This window comes from Arvicola amphibius, chromosome 1 (assembly GCF_903992535.2).
Source record: "Arvicola amphibius chromosome 1, mArvAmp1.2, whole genome shotgun sequence".
Lineage (NCBI taxonomy): Eukaryota > Metazoa > Chordata > Mammalia > Rodentia > Cricetidae > Arvicola > Arvicola amphibius.
The window spans coordinates 163,764,423-163,786,203 of NC_052047.1; the positions used below are offsets into that span (position 1 = coordinate 163,764,423).

The window sequence follows — 21,781 nt, forward strand, 5'->3', positions numbered from 1 at the left end:
CTTTAACTGGAGAAAAAAAATCATGTAATTTATTTGAACAACATATTTGGAAATAATAAATAACAGTATTGTAGATCAGTGGGGCCTATAATAAAATTTCATATTTTAAAGAATATTATAGAAACATCAGAGAAGTCCTAAAATTTTTATAGCTCTGAGAACAGTCAAAAAGGAAAAGATACATTAAAAAAATAAAATGGTTTCCAGACACAAAGTGTAAATTACCATGATGTTCACAAGAAAAAAAAATGATCCTTTTGACCAAATTATTGAGCTGGCAGGACACCAGAAAGCTGTGAGTTGAGGGCTGGAGAAATGGCTCAGCAGCCAGCCGTGCTTACTGATCTTCCAGAGGACCAGAGTTTAGTTCTAGCATGCATACTAGGCAGCTCAGAACCACCAACTCCAGGGGGTCTATTTACTGTTGTCTTATGGCCTCTCTGGACACTCTCTGAGCGCTCTCTCTCTCTCTCTCTCTCTCTCTCTCTCTCTCTCTCTCTCTCTCTCTCTCTCTCTCCCTCCCTCCCTCCCTCCCTCTCTCTCTCTCTCTCTCTCTCTCTCTCTCTCTCTCTCTCACACACACACACACACACATTCACATAAATAAAAATATACCTTTAAAAAAGAAAAAAGACAACTATAGATTGAAGTCAGTTATAAGTAAGCAGAAGGTTAAGACTACTAAAGAATTTTGAAGTGGAGGAAGATATATACAGAGGTAACCATTGTCTGGTTTTAATACATCTCCTGGGTGCCAGAATAGCATCTACCCTATGCAGATCATGTCCAAAAATAAGCTCCTGAAGTACACATACAATTAAAGTCCAAATACCCAAATATTTCAATGGTATAATAACAAAATTTACAAACGTACTTTGGAGCATTTTGTGTCTGGATGTGTGTTTTCTTACTTTGCTTACAACTTACAACATGACCAAGGCACGTTATAGAAGAAGAGTTTATCTTCCTCCAACCTCCAACTAACACCACCACTTAAGCCCTGCTTACGACACGCAAATGCTTTGCTACCCTGAGAAGATGGTCCTGATTTATATAGAAAAGCAGGCTGAGCAAGCCATGGAAAACAAGTCAATAAGCAGAGTTCCTCTGTGGTCTCTGCTTCAGGTCCAGAATCCAGGTTACTGCCTTGAGTTCCCGCTTTGTCTTCCCTGAATGGAGGACTATAAGCTATAAGCCAAATATGACCCTTTCCTCCCCAAGCTACTTTGGTCATGGTTATTTTCATAGCAATAGAAAGCCAACTAGGACAGCATGGTTTGTATAAAACACTTTATCGGAAGGGTTTGGATATTCTGATCTACCTGGTCATTATGCATCCCCTTATGGCCTTAGTTTTCAAATTAGCCCCTCTATATTAGAGGGATATCATGAAGACTAAGTATGAGCCAATGTTCCATCAAAGTGTTTTGACTTTTCCCGAGAGGGAACATGCCGTTGAAGGATAAAATAAAGGCTAGCCTAGTTATGACTTAGTAACTGCCTGAGACTGAACTGAAAAGTAACCGATGGGAAAGGGGCTTGCATACCATAAAAGAGACTGGAAATATGTTGAAAGGCACACTTTAAAATGCAAAAAAAACCACACTTGCTACTTTTAGGAATATTGAAAAGTAATCTGATCATTTAGATTTGTAAACACTCAGAACCATAGCATTGAAAATGAGCATTTGAGATGTATGAGACATTACCTGCCTCAGCCACACCTCCTCTTCTCTGGTTTTCCTCTTAGGGTTCTCTCTAAAAGCATGGGGAAACTCATATGTGAAAAATACCATTTGTTCTAAGCGAGGAGGGTCCTGAGAGTCCCTCTTTAGATACTTGACAGCAAATAATCCTGGCACAAATTACTCCAATGACAGGAAGACGCCCCCTTAAACCGTTCATTCTTTTGATCTTCATCTCCTTTGCTGTGTAGTCTCTAACTCCATTCCCTGAAGGTTTTGTGCTCATCCCTCTAATTGCCGCTAGAGAGGATGTGACACCTCCTGCTTCTCATTTCATATAACCCTAACTATGTTTCTAACCAAAGTTATTCTTAAAAATTAAGGACACTAAGAGGATCAAAGACTGTGCTTTCACTTCTGTGTTCTTAACACTTTGGGACAGTGAGGAGAAGCAGGGAGGGCAACTGGAATGGCCTTGCCTTTCCCCAGAACTGACTTTTCAAAACTATGAAGAAACCACTTAAGGGGCCTTTAGTAGCGAAGAAATGCCAGTTCCTGGTAGGCTCACTGAAGGTGACACTTTGCAATCTGATGACTAGGCTTCTGTAAAGAAAAGGCTGAGGGAAGTCCCACTGCCCTTTCAGTCTTTGCCTTCTTCTTTATGCCATTTACTGAACTCTTCGACGCTCATAGAAAGCATCCAGGTTGAGTTTGTCTTGCTTGGTTTCATTACCTGGTACTGCAAACATACACACAAAGTATCCTTAATGAAAAATGTCAGTGGGTCCCTATTGCAGGATAGGGCATGCTGCCTAGAAGATGAATTGTGGTAGAAGGGGCTTGAGAGATGCCAAACACTGGACTTGGTGCGCCACTGGCCCTAGCTCATTTGGTTTCCAAGAACTCTGGGTGTGTAGCTGTATGATTGCCTCCATTCCAGAGATAAAAGATTCCAATGCACACAGGAGATGAGAAAATTGCCCAAGGCCAAGGTCAGAATTCCACTGTGAACTCTGAAGTCTGATTTTTAGAATTCAGGAGGCAAAGCAAACCTCACAGCACTGTGTGAGGGACATACTGAGCTTTTATCCCATCTTTTATTGCGATTCTTACATCAGATTACAGACCAGAAAACCTAAGTAAAGGAGTTATTGTTGTCTCCAACTATGAAAGAAGCAGAACTGAAAGTATATCTTTGCGGCTCAGTAAAATGACTCTGATGCAGGCTAATTTCTTTGGGCTTTATTTGCTTAATCTGTGAAATGGGGACATGACAGCATCTGCCCTAGAGGGCTGCCATTGGTGTGAGCTTGCATGGTACTCTAGAACGTCCTTTACCCCATTGTGGAAATAGGATGGTGACAGAAAATGAACCGTGTGTGAGTTCTGTTAAATTGGTACTGCTTTAATCGAAAATAATCTGATGCCTGGATTTTTATGTTCCAGTCAGTGGCTCTGTAATTCTCTGTATCTCCGCCTCTGGGACACTTTAGGAAATGGTGCAGTGGTGCAGGCTCCAGGTTTTTGATAAGTTCTTTGTTCTTGATCCTAAAACGTGGCCTTGTGTCACCATCACATCTGCTCCAACCCCTCTGGATTTTGTCCCAGAATGCACAGGCGTCATGGGAGTCTGTGTGTGTGTGTGTGTGTGTGTGTGTGTGTGTGTGTGTGTGTGTGTGTGTGTGTGTGTGAATGGGGTTACCTATTTCTTCTGGTTAATTAAAAATGGAGACTCTCTACAGGCACTGGGAGGGAAGTAAGGTGGAAAGTGTTAATTTCCCTGGCAACACTTGAAGAGTGCAGGTGTGGGAATCTCCTGGGCAGATTCTTCGGTCAACGGAACTGCAAAAGTTTAATGCCTGGGGGGGAGTGGGTAATCCAGACATGCCCTCCCCTCCCAGCCCTTCTAAGGTCCCCTTCTCTAAGTGAAATTGGCCATTGTCTTCCTTTAAATGGAAAAGTCCTCTTTTATTCCCTTTCACCATGGGAGCTTTACAAATTACGTACCCCAAATGCAGCTACAGTCTCTTAAAACCCCCTTCAAAAATTATTGGGAAGAAGGGAAACATGCACTGGAGGAAATCACCTTTTGTGGACAGTGTTCTACACAGCACTTTAAGGGTTAAACTTTGTTGCAAGAGAAGTCTGTCTTGTGGGGATATCCCCCAATTTAGAAACTACTATTGCTAAAAAGGTAAGCCACAAAAGCATTCTTCTGCACAGCTTTCTACGACAGGAATAACTCCTTGTCCCCAGCGTGTGTAAATGCAAGTTTGACTTAGCCTCGACACATTTATCATCTATATGGTGCTTGTCTCAGGGTGATGACTGTCAATCACAGTTAATAAAAAAAAAAAAAGAACACAGCAGGGATCTCTTTTTACTATAGATCCATTTTGCGATAGCTCTCAATTTATTATGTCACGCAAATCAAAAAAGAAGCATTTATCTTATCATTCAGAGGCATCCTTTCTCCCTCCCAGTGCCCCAGCCCCTCCCCCTGCGCCAGTTTCTAGCCCCTCAAAGATGCTTTGTGCAAGAAAGTACAAGTTCTTCTGGCTTCATTTTTGTTCCTTTTTGCTTTCCTCCTGGCTCCCCCCCAAAGCAAGAGAGCAAAGCAAATGGCCCGGGTCCCCCCCCACAACGCCTGACCTGCGTTTGCTGGGAGGAGAGCAGGAGAGGGAGCGCGCATTCTGGAGCAGGCTGCTCTGACTCCGACCACAGGCTGTTTTGTGCAGGCTGTCCCTCTCCTTCGAAATCAAGCATCCCCTCCCCGAAGCAGAAAGCAGTGTGCCTCCATTCGGCCACATTTGGTATGCATGAGCACGGCTGCAGGGAGAGGGGAGGTGGCTTTCTTAAGAAGGTTCAGGGGCTCAGGAAACGCCACTTGACTAGACTCCCAAGTTCCAGGAAGCCTCTGCCCTAATGGAATTCGCAGGTGTGGAGATGACCATGGGATGCCAGGGACGTGGAGGGCCGTTTATTTTCTAGGCATTGCCCAGATTTGCAGTCTCTGGTCTTCCCGGTGGAATTTGGAAGGGGTCATGAATCAGACTGATGCTTCTCGACCCCTAAATTGGACCATCCGGAAGCTATGCCACGCAGCCTTTCTCCCATCTGTCAGACTTCTCAAGGTACCGTAACTTGCTGCTTTGAATGTCCCTTACTGTGCTTTTCAGGTCTAAACGCCCAACTTCGCACTTGGGCTGGGACGCCAGTTTTGGGGCGTGCGAATGCATGCAGTTCTGCCTGTGCTACCCATGGCTGGAGAGAGTTTCCATCACCCCTACCCCACCCCCACCCAGCCTGGAGGATGGCCTGAGCTACACTAGGGAATTAGATATGGTCTCAGGAAAGGGGCTACCTGTGTGCACCCCCACCTTTCTTAACCATTAGTCTGCCAAAGAATTAATTCACTTCTTTGCGGGGGGTGGGGGAGGGTGAGAATAATAGTGGGCATGAAATCTCTTCCTAGTCCGCGTTTGGCTCCAGAGCTCGTTTTCTTTCCCTGGGGAAGCCCTTCGACCCACTTTTCCTTAAATGGAACCTGAGAGAACAAAGGATTCTCCTCCTCCTTTTAAAAGCTCCCTGGCTAGGTGGTCAGTCAGGTATAGACAAAGAAAGAATTCACCTTCTCACATAGTGACTTTTTAAAGGCATGATCATTTCTATCTCTTGGTCTTTGGACTGGAGTCGGTGTGAGAAAGTATTGTTTCGCATGCATTTGAAGGGAGCAGTCTCGAGCTCCGAGTTACACAAAAGATTCCTACTACACCTGAGCTGCAGTTGCTAGTTGTGCCCACAGTGTCCCTGTTTCTGGAAGCAAACGTATTAAAGACACGGAAAAAGTCCTCACAAGTCGTTAGGAATCTACCTTCATCACCAGCATGACAGGGAAGGGCATGAAGTGTGAAAGTGCAGAAGAAAAGTATTGCTTAGGAAAGGAAACATGTTAACCCTTTGGGGGTGGGTTGAGCACAGCTGAATGCTTCACATCAAAGTTTGTCAGGCAAGGCAAATCCTTAATTCTCCTTTTCCTATTATATATGATCTTTTTGTTTAATTACTTGTGAGCACAGAGGGAATTTGCTACAATGGAGGAATGATGGATCAGCCCTAAATAAACCGCTCTGATTTTTTTTCCAGCTAGGTATGGTGCAGACATTAGATAATTCTAAATAGCTAAGCGGTGCCTCGTTGCCAAATATGACCCATTGGCTCAGTTTCCCTGACCCTGTTAAACACAAACTGGTATTAACTTTCACTAGGCGTGCCCCAAAGTGCCCTTCAAACCCCATCTTATGGTTGTCATAGCAATGACTTGCTTTCCAAGGAATTTTTGGAAGGAAGAGCATTTGGGGGCATAGGGAGTGGGAGAGATTTCTACACTTATGCATGCTTTTGCTGTATTGGAGCAACTTGTGTAATAGGGCATGAAAAAGAATGAGGCCAGAGAATTAACAAATGAATGTGAATTTCCCTCCAGATTTAGTAGTCAACCAAGGCCAGGAAAAAGAATGTTTTGACAAATTAACTATGACTGAGAAAGTGAAGTTCTGTGGTCCCATGTGCACATGAAAAAGAACTACCTTTTTCAGTGAAAGCCATTCACTGGCTTGAACCCAAAGTGATGCTTTTTAACTCGTCTTAACAGATATATGTATATATTATTAATGAATTCTCAATGTATTATTCATTAGTGTTCATTTTTAAAATGGAAACTGTTATTAATATACTCATCACAAAAGCCAGGAAAGAAGTTAGTATTTGAGATAGATTACTTATTTTTAGAAGAACTCTGTCATCTTTAAAAATTACACATACACAAACACACACGCACACATACACACCACAGCCAGGAGACCAGTGCTTGCATTTCATCCCGCCCCACCCTTCCATTTATTCCATTTATTAATGTGGTGCTTGATGACACTTCATCTAATAAAGGGCATTAGTGAGCTTCCTTCCACTGATTGCAGCATCTGAAGGAGGGGATGCATTTTATTAGAGAGCTTTCGCTTGCAAAGACATCTGTGCGTTTGAGAGTATAGCTACCCCATGAGACTTGAGAGAGTAAGCACATTTCAAAATCCTGCGAGGAAAATAAAACGATGCCACATCCTCTCAGCAACATTTAGGCAGAAATACCAACTTCTTTTGGAAGGCAGCTATGCTCACCACTAGACCGTCCAGCTGCTTTGGAATATGAGCAAACGAATCATCCATATGAACACTATGGTGTGTGTTTCCCCCTCTGGGTTGCGGTTGCCCCATTTTTGCTGCTTAGCACCTATGCATTCTTCCACTCCTTTTATCTTCTGTGGAAAAACTGAAAGCTCGTGAATAATAATTTGCGTCCTTGTTAAATGTTCTTCTTGTTTCAGGCTAAGCATTAAATATTCAGTAATGGTTTTTCTCCCAGGCCCTTGCTTACTTTCTACTCTCTGCCATCCTTTCGCCTCAGACTCTACTCCCCCTCCCCCATTCTGCCACCATCATGCTAGTTTGATGGATGGACTCTCTGAACATCCAGAGTTATTGAAACCCTTAGCTAACAGCCAATTCTCCCATTCAACAGGTAATTTTGGTTTCTCCTCCCACTGCTCTGATGTGCTTTGCCCTCTTTGATGCCCTGAGACTTGTCAGCAAATACAGTGTGGGGCATGAGGGCCTGATTAGATTTAGTTAAATCAGATCAGTCACCAGTTCTGACAATCTGGGTTCAAGCTGACTTCCCTTCTCATTCTTTCCCATGAAAATATATTGAGTATGTATGTATGTGTGTGTGCATGTATGTATGTATGTATGTATGTATGTATGTATGTCTTTGCTAACTTCAGTGCCATCTGGACAGTCAGAATTGGCTTCATGTATAATTTCTTTCTAATTTCCCTTGTCCTGGTAGAAATGGGGTGCTAAGGAATCAGGGGGAGAAGACTGTCTTGAAACATGAATTAAAACCAGCAAGTGTTGGAATGTACTTGTAATTCCTCCTGAAAACATTTCATTCTTTGTTCTGTCCACCCCAAAGCAAATTTTGAATGTGTCAACTGACCCTCACTGTGCATTTGGAGCTTCATTTGGAAATAGCACTTGGAAATGAATGTCTGGTCAGGCACAGGGCGATGATAGTCAAAAGACAGAGCCTGCTTTGAAATGGTTGCCTTTTAGATGGGACCCTTCTCAGGCGACTTCTCCTCTGCTGTAGTGGGCTTCATTCTTATGTGGTTCAAGACTTCATCCTACCATTAATCACACACCCAAAATGTGAATTTTGTTTCAGTGACAGAATGTTCTTAGCATATTTCATATTCATCATCAGGCCTATCTCTGCCATTGTTTTATTTAGGAGATTTCATTTTGGTAACTTGTGTTGAGTTTGAAGAATATTTTTAGGACAAAGAATTTTCTTAGAAGTGAAGCCTTGGCAGACTTTTTGAAGGGAAGGCTTCTGAAAAATGGGTTGCATTGGAGCGAAAGGAAGAGCTTTGTAACACACTTTGAATAAACACATTTATGTCAATTTGATAATCAAAAGCATCTGATCAGTATGACCTTAAGGACTTTGGATACTTTATATTGAACAACGGTATGATTTGAGTGAGCAGTGTCAAAATTGGATATAAGGAGGGATCAGTGTAGTTAGGAGTACTTGCTGCTATTCCAGAGGGTCAGAGTTTGGTTCCCAACACTCTTGTTGGTAGTCTTACAAATGCCTCCAACTCCAGACCCTAAGGATCCAATGCCTTCTTTTGGCATCTATGAGCACCCATAGATATATCACACACACACACACACACACACACACACACACACACACAAACAAATACTCACACACATACACGTGCATACACACACACGCGCGCGCACACACACACACACACGGAAATAAAAACTCTCTCTTTCTCTTTTATTTTTTGAGACAGGGCTAACCCTAGCTGTCCTGGAACTCACTTGTCACCCTGGCTGACCTCAAAGTCACAGAGATCCTCCTGCCTCAGCCTCCCTCCCAAGAGATGGGATGAAAGGCATGCAGTATCATTTCTGGCTTAAATTATATTTGGGAAAGGTAAGTCTAAACACTTCTTCCAATTTACATTTTCTTTCTAACCAGCTCTGTGACCTTGAGTTTCCTTGTAACATGGAGTTCTTTTTAAAATGAAGGATTCCAGTCTTGAATAGGTCCCGTGGTAACTCCCTATGGAGAGGCCTACATGCTCCATGGGAATGGAAGAGCACACTATATATGGGCTCAAAGGATTGGATATTCTAACTGAAAACAGAAATGAAACAATAAATAGTGAGACTCAAGGCAGATAAAAGTTTTGTCTACTAAGAAAATGCTTTAGACTATTATCCCAAAACAGATGGGTATAGTTAATATTTGTAGTGAAGTGACTTCCAGATTCAGTATTGTACACTAGCTCTGGCTGTAGGATCTAGCCATGGTAAGATGTGGTTAAGTAAAAGATGAATGGTTAGATTAGAGACCTGGAGAATTTCTAAGAACCTGGGCTAGGACCAAAGCAATAGAACTAAATGAAATAGGGGCATGTTGTATTGATTATTCATGTCTTCAGGAAGAACCTAGAATAATCTTTTAGTCAAGAGTTTCTATCTTTGATATCTAATTGAATGGAAGTCCCCAGGACCTAAGAACAAAGGTTCTAAGAATGAAGGGTGGAGCTACCTTAGATCCTCTTAATGAGCTAGAAAGATAAGTCACCTCTAGTTAGGACAGAAGTCAGCACTGTGCTTCTTTGTCACACTCATCTCACTGAGTGTGGGTTCCACTGATCCAGAGAACTTTGAAATAAATGATACACTCTTATAGTGGCATTATGTCCATGTTATTAACTATAATATAATGTCACCAATCTCATTAAACTATGTATTATTTCATCAATTAATGCCCCCGCCTTGCAGCCTAGTCTCTTGGACTTCAGCTAATACTTGTTCTATTTTTCTCTCCTTTCTGACTTTTATGTATTAGAATTAATTAATATTACCTAGATAGCTAAAGGGAATTACCTGGAAGAGCAGTGATTCCGCTAGGAGATAAGGGCTGAAGTTTTATGTCCTGTATTTCCTTATAAAATTATCCTATGCTCATCATACTGTTCCTGAGACAAAGCAAGATCTCACTGAACGAAGATTTACAGTATACTGTACAGTCAATGGTCCTTCCAGAAAATAACTGCTCCTTAGTGCTCTCAAGTTCTCAACAGTTACGTGGAGATTAATTCCTTTTATTTATATGTTTTTGAAAGGAGATCTCACTCTGACACTGGACTCAGACATGGGGCAATCATCCTACCTTTACCTTCGACATGCTAGGGTGACAGGCATGAGCCACCAGACCCAACTTTCCATTGGTATTTTAAGTGGATGACTTCCAAAAGTCTTCCAATCCCAAATACAACTCAAACCTTTCTATGAGAAGTAGCATAAGAAGCAAACCCCAGGTTTTTGGTTAGTAAGGGCAGGTCACAACTAAACCATAATACCTATCAGCTGTTAACTTCAAACCAGTAATGAAACACACCACTATTCGTTAATCTATACCTGATGCAAATTACGGCTAGTGAGTTCAGGGATCTGGCTGTGGATCAAGGCCTCTAAGAGGCTTAAAGATAGGAAACATAAAGAATAACTATTTTTAGGAAAATAAGGTGTGATATTAAACAGAAATTTAATGCTACACACAAAGAAACCTGTGTGTTTCCATTTCATGGAGTATCAGCTTCCAATTCCTTTAAGAAAAAAGTGAGGCAGAAGACTGTGGCCAGACTGAAAGCTCTGGAAACTGTCTGATGTGCTTCGGACTGCAGCCTCCACTCAGGCTGCACCCTACACCATGTGACTTGGCTTTCTGTGAAGTGTTCCCAGACAGCCTGAGGAGAATTTCTGAGGCCAGAAGAAATCTTGTTGCTCTGGAAAGTTCTGTCTCCTCTATTGTGGACAGAAGAATGAAAATGTGTGGTCATGGGGATAAGGGAGGAAATAGTTGAGATGTCCAAGTCCAGGGCCACCTCACTCAGGGAAGCATGGGGTCACAGCAGCGTTCCTGCCAAGCTCTGTCTCTGCCTTTTGTGGTGACTTCCTGCCTCTGCAGTGGGGCTTCCAGGCCTACCTCTCCTGGCTGTTGGTGTAACCTCAGCTGGCCCCAGAATGGCAGACAGCTAGATTACATCTTTCTGTTCCATCATCTGATATGAATAAGTCTTTTAATCCTAAATAGTCAATAAATGTGTGTTGAATAATCAGAAAAATGAATCAACGGTGAAAGATACATGAAGCCTTAAGACTATTAACCATTATCTGGTTTCTCAGCCTCATCTCAGAGTTATTGATTTAGTAACTAGGCAGAGATCCAGAATTTACAGTTTACCCAGTTCTGGGCCCAGTAATCTACATTTTAACCAGCTCTCCCAGGGAGCCTGGTGCCCACAACTCTTCTAAGAATGGAGCCCACATTGAGGGAAGCAGAGCTGGAGGGAAGATTCCTTTAGTGGCCTGTCATGTGCTGGCATCTGGGCTGAACAGATTTTGTGTTAGTCAACAGTGGAAGCAGAGGGTTTGAAGTAAACAGTTCACAGGCTTTCAAAATGTAATCATGAAATACCATGTACAGAGAGAAATAAATTGAGCTCAGCTGCCCTGCTTTGGGTTGTAGATAATGCAGCACTGTAATCTGGAGACGTTTGTCCTCGCTCCTTTAATTTTCTGCTTATTTATGCCATCATTTTTTCTCTCCTCTCTTTTGTATGGTTGAGTCATGTAAGTCAGTTTACACTTTATGTTTTCTTGAGTTTATTTGAGATACGATCATGAGCAGAGCTCCCAAAGACAGTATTAGTAATTGGGGTTCTGCTAATTCCTATAGGATTTGAGGGTTGCCATGCACATTCTATAGGCCCCTTAGAATGAAATTGTATTTGATAGCACCCCAGAAGGGCAGCCATAACTGATTTGCACAATGCAAGAGGCTTCAGTGTTCTACTTGATCCACATGACAGTCACCAAACCATCCAGGGATTCTAGACAGGCTTGGGGCAGAAGAGAACACTCCACACTTCTGCTTGAAAAGGCATATTCCGATTTAAAATTAAATCCATACATGGAACTTTTAAGTGATGCCTTGTATTAAATATTTTATATGGGAGAGTAGAGCTAGAGAGTAGAGAGTAGAGCAAGACTGTCTTTTTGTTCCTGAGCACCTTATTTGACTCTGGTCATTCAAGGGAGAACTTTAAGTTTTGTAACACATGAAATATGTGTTTAAGTGCATTTGCGGATTCTGTTCCAGCTGTTGGCTCTGCTCTACTTCATTTTCAGACACATAGACCTAGGAAACGTAGTTTGGGGACAGTATTGAGCTACTCTATTCCTTTTCCTAGAAATAAAGTTATTTCCAGATTTGATGTAACTGTAGATACATTATCTATAAATAGATCCTGGATGAGTTAAGGCAGGAAGAAAGGAAAGAAAGGGAAGGGAAGGAAGGTAGGGAAGATGAGAGGAAGCAGGGAAGGAAGGGGAAACAGGCAGAAAAGAGGGAGGAGGCTGTTCATCCCACACAATGAGCTCTTGAAGGGATATTTCTCAATGAGGCCCAAGACTGTCTGTGAGAGATACAGTTCTAAATATTCTGCCCAGGTTACAATGCTGGGGGAGGACCTTGAGAATTTGAATTTACATTTCACTCGCAATTTTGTGCATAATAAAATTTGAAACTCTTCCCTTTTGAAGTATGACATGTCAGTGAAGAGACATTGGCTCATTAAATTATGCCTCTGGCAGGACTGCACCTCCGTATCCGATTATCATTAAAACCTGAGCGCTTACCATATTTCTATACATCCATGTAGGCTCATCCTTCATCCACATCTTGTAATTTCTTGCGCTCACAGAGCACTGAAGGACTTTTACACTTGTTTCTTAAGGGATCATGCAGAAAACCTAATTTGCATGCTGAGAGGAAGGGTATAATCCATTAATGGCATCCAGAGTTAGAAGAGATGACAGCACTTTAATCGAATTACTCTTACTTGAGATGCTATAGGCTCTCATGGAGGACGACAGAGAAATACTTAAAGAAAGTATCCTAGCTCTGTGACTTCTGCCTCTTCCCATGGCCCTTGCTGAATTACACGAGTCTTCCAGAACCTTCTGTGTCTTGGGTTTCCTCCTGCTTGGTAGAGTCACTCATTAACCAGATCACCCCAACTAGAAAACCAAGGTTGATGCCTTTTATGCCTTGCTTTGTTTTATCCTTACATAATCTGACAATTAGTCCTGCCAGATTTTCTCCTGTCTCCAATCCGCCCCCTTCTGTCTATTCCTAGTTCCCAAATTTGGCCTCTCTGTTCCTTAGGCCCAAAATACTATAACCGTCTCCAGTCTTGTTTACCTGAAATCATTCCTTCCCACACCCTCCAGAATGGACCACTTGAAAAGCAAGTGAGCTAAGGCTGGGTTGTGTCTGTATCTGATGTTCTTTGACGGTTCTCCATGTCCTATAGAATAAAATCTGAACTTCTTGACCCAGTAAGTAAGGTCATCCCATGACCTGGCCTCTTCATCTTTTCTGACTTTATATGTTGCTCCAATTGTAGAGTTCTTTAAAGTTGGTCTTTTTGCACCGGTGATTTCCATACCTGGAAAATCTGAACCACACCTTCTCCTTGCCCACTCTGTCCATTCTTAATCCTCAACTTAGCAGAGCAGAATGAGTTCAGAAACCCATCTCCTGGGTCTCCAAGGAAGCAAGATGCAGCTCTCCTTTGTATGTTTATAAAATTAATACTGTTCCTTCTCCCCACCCAAGCCAACACTGGAATTTGTCTTGAAGTCAGGAATCCTATTTCTTTCAGTTTGGTACAGGAACATTTAGGAGAGAACCCGGGACATAGTAGGTGTGAAATGAGCTATGCTTGCATAAGTAACAGTTGGAGGAAATGAAGTCATGTACTGGATTCAGGCATATGATGCTACAACTTAGAAGATGAAATGGCATTACAGTACCTTACTATTTTGGACAATTAAAGAATATTTTGAACTTGGAGTTGTTTACTTTATGTGTCCCCATACATTGGAAGATTAAATAATTAAATCAGCAATCAGTCCAGTGCTTAGTAAAAGCAATGCAAAATTACTTTTAATTGACTGTGAACTCAAGAAGACACTAAGTAGTTCAGACGAGGTGCCTGTTTTAAAAATATTTATGGAAAGAAAAGTGAGAAATGAAATTACCTCATTTATTGATTGTGTTAGAGTAACTGTGGTCCTTCATTTAGTAAGCTATTAGAACTTAGTTCCTTTAATAATGCTCTTGGCCGGGTTACACTGTGAGCTAAAGAAACTAATATTAGAAGGAGAAGAACACTGTCAACCCTGTTGTGACCACTGCTGATTTACCTTTAACTGTGCGTCTGGCAAATATCTAGAGATAACAACATTGGTGCTGTCCTGTTGAAATGTTTGGGCATTTAAATGTACATGTGATTTTGAATTTACTTTTCTGATTGCATTGGGCTATTTTACTACATGAATTATTATATAGTCAATGTCAAGTAGAAATCTAGGTTTATATGATTACAATAAAGGAAAAAATAGATGAAAATAACTACTTCATGGAAGAGATTAAAATCCTTAGGAAATAATCCCACTGTTGTTAGTTAAAGTCAGTAGCACATGGGACTCGATGAACGGTATGCAATTATCTATGGCATTATCTCTTTCTGTCTTCCTGTTGAATGGAAATGGAGCTGTCAGATAAGTACTTGCTCTACAGTGGCTTGAATGATGGCTGGACTGTGTGGGATCTGGCAGTTACACTTGCAGAAGTGTTGAATGCTTTGAGCATGTCCTTACAACCTCAGCACTATTGATGTCCTGAGCTAGCAGTCCTCTGTGCCGTGAGACTTGTCGCGGTGCCTTTGGTTTCCATGCACCATGTGTACAAACGAGGGCCTTCACAGTGCCCATTGAAAATGTCCCCACACATTGACAAATAAATTTGAAATGAAACATCATTCCAAGGTGACAATAGCTTCTGTACAAGCGCCATTTTGAAGACAGGTCTCTTAAGTCTCAGTTAGGTCATTTGATTTTTCTAGACACTCGAGAGGGATTTGCCAGAGTTGGGAAGGGGATGCTCCGACTTTGGGTGTGCTTTCCTGCTTTACGAAAGTCTGAAATTCAGCTCATGTTGGGAGGATTAACTGGTCAAGTCCTATTTGCCAAATATGGAAACACTAAAATCGTCCCCTCATCTTATTGTCAACCACATCTTGTAAAGAAAAGAGAATGTGGCCAATTTCTGAGAAAGTAAGCATTCCATAGTGTTACTTTACAAAATAAAATCAGAGCGTATGTGTCAGTTTGACTGATGTGTCCAGCAAAATATGTAAATTGTATCATTGTTTTGTCCTATAATAGCATCTACTTAGAACCGTCAAAGAAAATGCAGCACAAAATTCATTGCAATAACTACATGAGGGCATCCTACATCAATATGATTTTTTTTGCATGGCATTAGGTCACGGGAGCAAGGATATGAGATTAATGAGGGAGTTACATGGGCATCTATCTAGTTTAACTTAAAGATTGCTATAACTAGAGCTAAGTTTTGGTCATTAACTTCAGCATGATAAACAGACATTAAACCAAATTAGAGAAGTCAATTAAAACTAGAGTTGAGTTGTCAAGAACAGTTTTACCTTTGGTGTCTCAGTTTTCGCCTGTAGTGAGAAGTTTGGGTTACATCAGAGCCAGTGAATTTTTTTTCTATGAAAATATGAAATATGTCAATATTTTAGGCTTTGTGGGTCAGATAGTCTCTGGTGAAATCAACTCTGTATTGTGACAAGCCACTCTCTTACACTGTGACCCAGCATCAGCCATGAGATGGGACATAACAAACGAGAGGAGATGTGTTCCAGTAAACCATTCATGAGCACAGAAATTTACATTTCGTCTACTCTCAAAGGCTATCCAACATTACCTATTGCTATTATTTATAAGCATTTTAAATGCAAAAATGAAGTATTTTTGGCTTACCAGTTGCAGACAGATGGTTAAGTAGGACATGTCTGTAGACCACAGTTTGTCATCCATGACATAAGGTCACTTCTTGCTCTAACATTTTAAATTGGATGCTTCTTTTTAATTTAATATTTTCATATAATATATTTTGATCCTGTTTTCCCTGCCCCCAGCTCTTTCCAGACTCCCCACCTTCCTACCCAACCTCATATTCTATCTCTCAAAAATGTAAAAAAAAAAAAAACCACAAACAAAAAACCAATAGAACAAAAAGTTGCCAAAATGAAACAACCCCAACCAGCATCTCCCATCCCCTCCACACACAACCTCGAAGTTTGTTTTGTGTTGGCCAACTACTGGGCACGGGGCTTGCTCTGGAGTGGGGCTTATACCCAGTGCCACTCGAGTGCAGAAACTGATTTTCCCTTTCCCAAGAGGTATCAATCGTAAATAGCTTTTTGGCTAGGGTGGGACTTTGTGTCTACTTCCCCTTTACACAATGACCCATGACTGGACAATGTGCAGAAAGTGAATACGAGGCAGAGGGGGTCTATACAGCAGTGGAGTGGGAAATATGGTAAATGGCAGAAGTGATAGATGACTCCAGGGAAATAATGTCTTCTAAACACAACAGAACTGGGGGACAGAGACTCACAGAGACTGCGCCAGCATGCACCAGGTCTGCCTAGGTTTACACCAAACAAAATCCCTGCTCTAATGTGTTTTCATTACAGAAGGATGACAAGGATATCATAGCATTCCCTCATTTGTAAAGAAGCTGAGAGGAGTCCATTTGTCCACCGTCACGGTTATATGCTTATTGGGGTCAGTAGGTTGTGGAATAACTGTCTCATGATGGACAAAACACTTGTTCTTTCTCTTTAAATTAAATACTCTCAGTTCATCCACGGATGTCATTTTTCAGATTATATTGAAATGTCCAAGAACTGAAGGTAAAATATTAACAATTCAACGTTTCAAAAGTTCTTTTCAGTTTGCTGTGTATTTTGCTATATAAAAAATGAAATGCACTTCACAGAACATTGGGCATAATCTTGTGAACAACTACAGTAGGTCTGTTCACTTCTCTTTTTGGATGAGAATGTTATGGGTTAGCGAAGCTCAGCCTCATGTTAGTGGGCTTCTCTGGTTCTTTGTGCTCTTCTGGATCTTACCTATAGCCCCTCTGACTCCTTTCCTTTATCTAAGGTCTAAATAGCATGTAAGAGTTCTCTCGTGAACCTATAGTGGAAACACAGAAATCATTTAGGCATATTCTCAAAATGATCATGGGCCAGAAACAAATTATAAGTCTTCCATTGTTATAAATTAAAGTGAGGGGTTGAATAGTTCTAAAATTAATACTTATAGTGTTGGTATAGACCATGATCTCTATTCAGTAAATACAAATTATTCCTTTCAGCCTAATAAAGTAGAAATGGCGCAATGAGAATGAACCATATTGAACATGTCTGTTGGATAATTTTGTACTTGTGGAATCCACGTCATTTGTGTGGAACTTGTTTTTCACAGTTAGTCTCGGTATATTGTGTTAGTGTTGCCCAGAGAAATATACCATAATGGTGAACACATATATGCTTATTTATGTCTACACATGTGTGTGACTGTAAGTGCACATGAGTTAGAGGGAGAATGCATCATTTGTAAATATTGGCTCCTTCGCTCTCAGAGGCTGGCAAGTCTGAAACCTTTAGAATTTCAGGTTTGGGGAAGCCAGCAAGTAGAGACTCAGGAGACGCCAAGCTAGAGTTGCTGTGGAACTGGGAAGAGCTGGTGCTTCAGAAGCCATGAAGAGGGATTCTTCCTGACTTAGAGGAGATTGGCCCACTTTTGACATCTGGCCCTCAACTCCACATTAGGGAGTGTAATATGTCTTACTCAAAACCTCATGATTTAAGTGTAGACCACATCTAAAAGCACTCTCATAGAAATATCCAGAATGTTTGAGCAAATCCAAATACCTGAACACCATGGCCCAGATGGGCTGACACATATTAACCATCATATAGGTCACTGTTAATTACTCATGCTAATGTAAATGAAAATTTTCTTCAATAATTAAGCTTTAGCATATCCAGTAACTTGAAAGGAAGTGCTGCCTAACTTCAGAAGTGTGTCGCCTTCTTGGATGGGGCCCATAGGCTCCCAGTTCTGCTTCTCCTCATTCATCTCTGTTTTCCTTTGGAGCCTAATTTTTTTCTCTTCCTCTCCAATCCACTAAAACTTACTAAGGTACCACATTCTAAGTGATCTTGGAGTTCCATTCCTTGATCTGGCTACTCGGTTACTCCTCTGGAGGAATCTCACTGTGATCTTCCAGTTGACTAAAATTTACCATCCCAAATCTGTATTCTTGAAGAAATAAAGTGTACAACCGATTATTTTGTTTATGACTCATTGTTTAGAAGTCATATGATAGTCAACTGAATACAAATAAGATTCTATGACATTTTAATTAATACCAAATTAGCATGCAAAAAGTTGTTCAGTATACAATAGGTTATTAATATTTTAATCAAAATTGACCTGAGTTCACTGACAATGTTCTGAAGGCCCAAAGTTCATGCAAATTTAATATTCAATGTGTATATTGTTTTTGTTTTCACACACTGATTTACACAAAGTCTATGAAACTGGCTTTTCTCCCCAATCACTTTGGTATTCCTTCCACACTGTTTATTCTACAATAATCTCCTGCATTGTGTCAGAAATTGTGCTTGTATTAGAAGTTCTAAGATAAAAAGCACTAATCCTTTGATAAAGAATAGCTAATGATGGCATTAGGGAGACAGAGAAGGACACGGAGGACAGATGCAGACACCAAACACAGCCAAGAAAGGTAGGCAGGCCATTTTAGGGAAGGCAACATCTGGTGGAAAAATGACAGATGTGGGAAGATGGGGTAGAAAAGACACTGTGGGCAAATAGAGTTTCATAAAAAGTAGTAAGACAGGGGGCATTGTCCAGGACGGTGTGCCCCACAGGGAGGCACCTTCAGAAGAGAAGCAGGCATGCATGTAACTGTTGAGGGCTGTCTTGCAGGGAGGGAGCCACAGGAAACTGGGGGCTGCTTCTGCAGAGGGTATTGGATGTGCATTAGTTGGGCTGTACAGCTCGTACTCACTCAGCAGACTGCCTAGTTTAGGCTGCTCAGTTGAAGTGCAATGCTGCCACCTCCTCACCCTCTGCCTCAAAGCTTTGTAGATAGCGCCGCTTCCCCCAGCTGTGCAAATGCAGGGGCGAACCCAAATTCATTAGTCATTTAATGTGGGAACCGTTCAGCAGCCGCGGGATGCTCTTGAGATGGTTACACTGTGGGAGGGAGACTTCACTGAGCTTTCTTTTTTTTTCTTTTCTTTTTTTCTTCTTTAATTTTTATTTTTGTGCCCCTGGCAAACTCATTTTCCATATCCAAACGACTTTGCCAAACCACTTCCTGAAGAAGTAAGAATCTTGTTGTATCTATCATTCTAAAGTGCCTTGTCCAGGATGATAATGACCTTCAGAGAATTACAGTCAACAAGCATCATGGCAAGAATACCTTTCTTTTTCTCTGGAACTCTCTAAGATGTGAGGCAAAGGGAAGAATGGGTATGCTTAGTTTTTGTCATGGAGGAAGAAGGGAGGTGTGTCTTCACATGGGTCATCTGTCAACAAGCAGGTGTATTCCATACCTTGCGGTTCTTGAGTTCTGAACTGATTCTCTGGGATGGACAACCTCCGGTAACATCTGAATGCATCCAACAGGTAGCCCATAAAGGTGTTACTGGAGCATCATGAGGACAACTTTCTGACATAAGATATAACTTACACTGTGCATCATTTATGAATTTTTACCATAACCGTAATAATTTTCACAGCTGCAGCCACTGTGTGACCACTCTTGCCAAAGCACATTAATTTGCAAGGGCTCCCTTTCCGGTTAATGCTGGCTCTCCATCAATGCTGTGGGCCGACGGTAACCACTGTTAGACTTCTAATGTTCTTGTGAGGGTGTGCATATAGAGGCACCTGCATTTTAAACATTTTTTATTTTTAAAATAAAAATATTTTGTGTTATTTTGTTCTAACATCTTAAATTATTTCTTGCTTGTAGGATCTGCCACCTCTCAGGGACAGTCAATTCTTCTAGATAACAATGGCTCAGCAGGAAGTGGCCTTTAATATACAAGTATTCTAGAGTATCTCTCTCTGAACTTGTCCCCAGAATGCATTATTTCTCTCTCTTAACCAAACCTTGGCCCAGTAGCAGGAAATTAGGGCTCGTCCCTATAGCACAGATCCCCGTGGCAGTACACAAACTAGCCAGTCCCAAAGTAATTACCTCCCATTTCCAGGATGCTGAGCAGTGAGGGCCTAAACCTCCTTTTCGCCAAGTCTTCTTCCTCCTGATCACTCGTTCCTGTTTTGAATTTTCTTTTTCAAGTGGCTTTGTGTCTCGCAGGTGCTTTCTCTTTTCTTGAGCCTCTCCGTGACTGTTCCTGGTCCTTGTCATCACATGGATCTTCAATCCAAGGCACTCTCTTCGTCAGATTTACTTTGTCTTCAATTTTGTATTAAATCGAGTTTTACCAATCATATTTTGCCTCAGGCGTCTTCCACTCAATATTTCTGAAATTCATTCATTTTGTTTTTCTTTTCATTCTAAGATACATGAGTATACCATACAAGGTCTCTCAATTGTCTATAAATGGGCATTTGTTTTATTTCTCTTTATGGGTCCCATAGTGGTAGTTGCTGTGGACATACTTGTGGACATACGCATTCATTTGCCTTGGTGACTTTAGGGATGTGATTGTAGTTATAGGGTATAAATATTTGACATTAGTAAAAACAACTGATAAGTCTTCAATAACAATAATAATAATATTTTACATTCTCATAATGAGATTGCTGTACACTCATATAAATATGAATAAATTTATCTATCTATTCACTCCATTCAGTCACACCTCTCAGAGGTTATAATTTATAATTCACTAATGGCTAATATAGTGATCTTCTTATGCTAATTTTTAAAAGAAACAACAGCTAGAAAACTTTATGGGTTTGACTACGGAAAGGAGAGAAAAATGAACATTTGCTTAATTATTGTGACTAAACACCAAGACATCATATACATTTTATTTCATCCTTGTAATAAAGTTTTACTATATCAGTTTTTAGACAAGGAATGTGAGGCTGAGAGGGGCTAAAATGATATAGTGGTGTAAGAATATGAATTTCTTGGCATTGTGATCAGGAGAAATCCATGAAAAACAGAGGAGGACATGTGAAGTTTTGGGAAAAGCATCTGGTACATGAGAAAAAGTATTCCATATTGGTCTGCTGTTTTGAAATAATGCTATAAATTATAAATAAAGGAGCACTGTTGATTCTTTTAAGGAAAGCCTGAATTTCACACCAGGAAATTTTACAAAATTTATCTGTACCTAAGCGAGTAGGATAACAGGCTTCCCTATAAAGTGTAACCAAATGAGTCTGATAGTTCCTAGAAAAAAAATTATGAAGGTAGATTTTGGTGAAAAGGGTTCCCATTTTAGAAAGTGTGATGGTTAATCCTGCTTGTGTACTTGACAGATAGAGAATTACCTAGGAAATATATATCTGGTACTTGTTGGGGATACTCCTAGGATGATTTAAATGAGTTGAGAAGGCCCATCCTAAACATAGATACATGAGTCAGAGCCTTGGATGAATACAAAGAAGTAGACAAACAGAATAGCAACATTCATCTCTACTTTCTGAGCCTGGGTGCAATATGACCTGTTGGCTTCCCTACAATGAGAGACTGCACTGTCCCACTGAACCAAAATAAACCCTCCCTGACATGACTTTTGTCAGATATTTTGTCACAGAAGTGAGAAAAGTGGTTCAGACATTAGTGCCCATTAGTGGGCTATTCTGGTGATAAATCTGAGCATGTGGTTCCTAGTCCTTTGGCACTGGTTCATAGGAAGAATGTAGAAGAGTTTATGGGGCTAGAGAAGCTTTAGAAATATCTAAGCATCTTGGAAAGGGCTTCA

At 41.0% G+C, this 21,781-nt stretch overlaps 1 protein-coding gene across 21 annotated transcripts in view; it reads left to right on the forward strand.

Moving 5' to 3' along the window:
* Trpm3 (transient receptor potential cation channel subfamily M member 3) overlaps positions 1 to 21,781 on the forward strand; it is a 789,469-nt gene that overhangs the window by 280,687 nt on the left and 487,001 nt on the right. For 16 of the 21 annotated variants that reach the window (XM_038320132.1, XM_038319969.1, XM_038319975.1 and 13 more), the window contains exon 1: positions 4,643 to 4,819. The exons of the other annotated variants lie outside the window; for them this stretch is intronic. In XM_038320132.1, the coding sequence (XP_038176060.1) occupies positions 4,643 to 4,819 (177 nt within the window). Of the gene's footprint in view, positions 1 to 4,642; positions 4,820 to 21,781 lie in introns of those variants that run through there. 21 annotated transcript variants of the gene reach the window in all.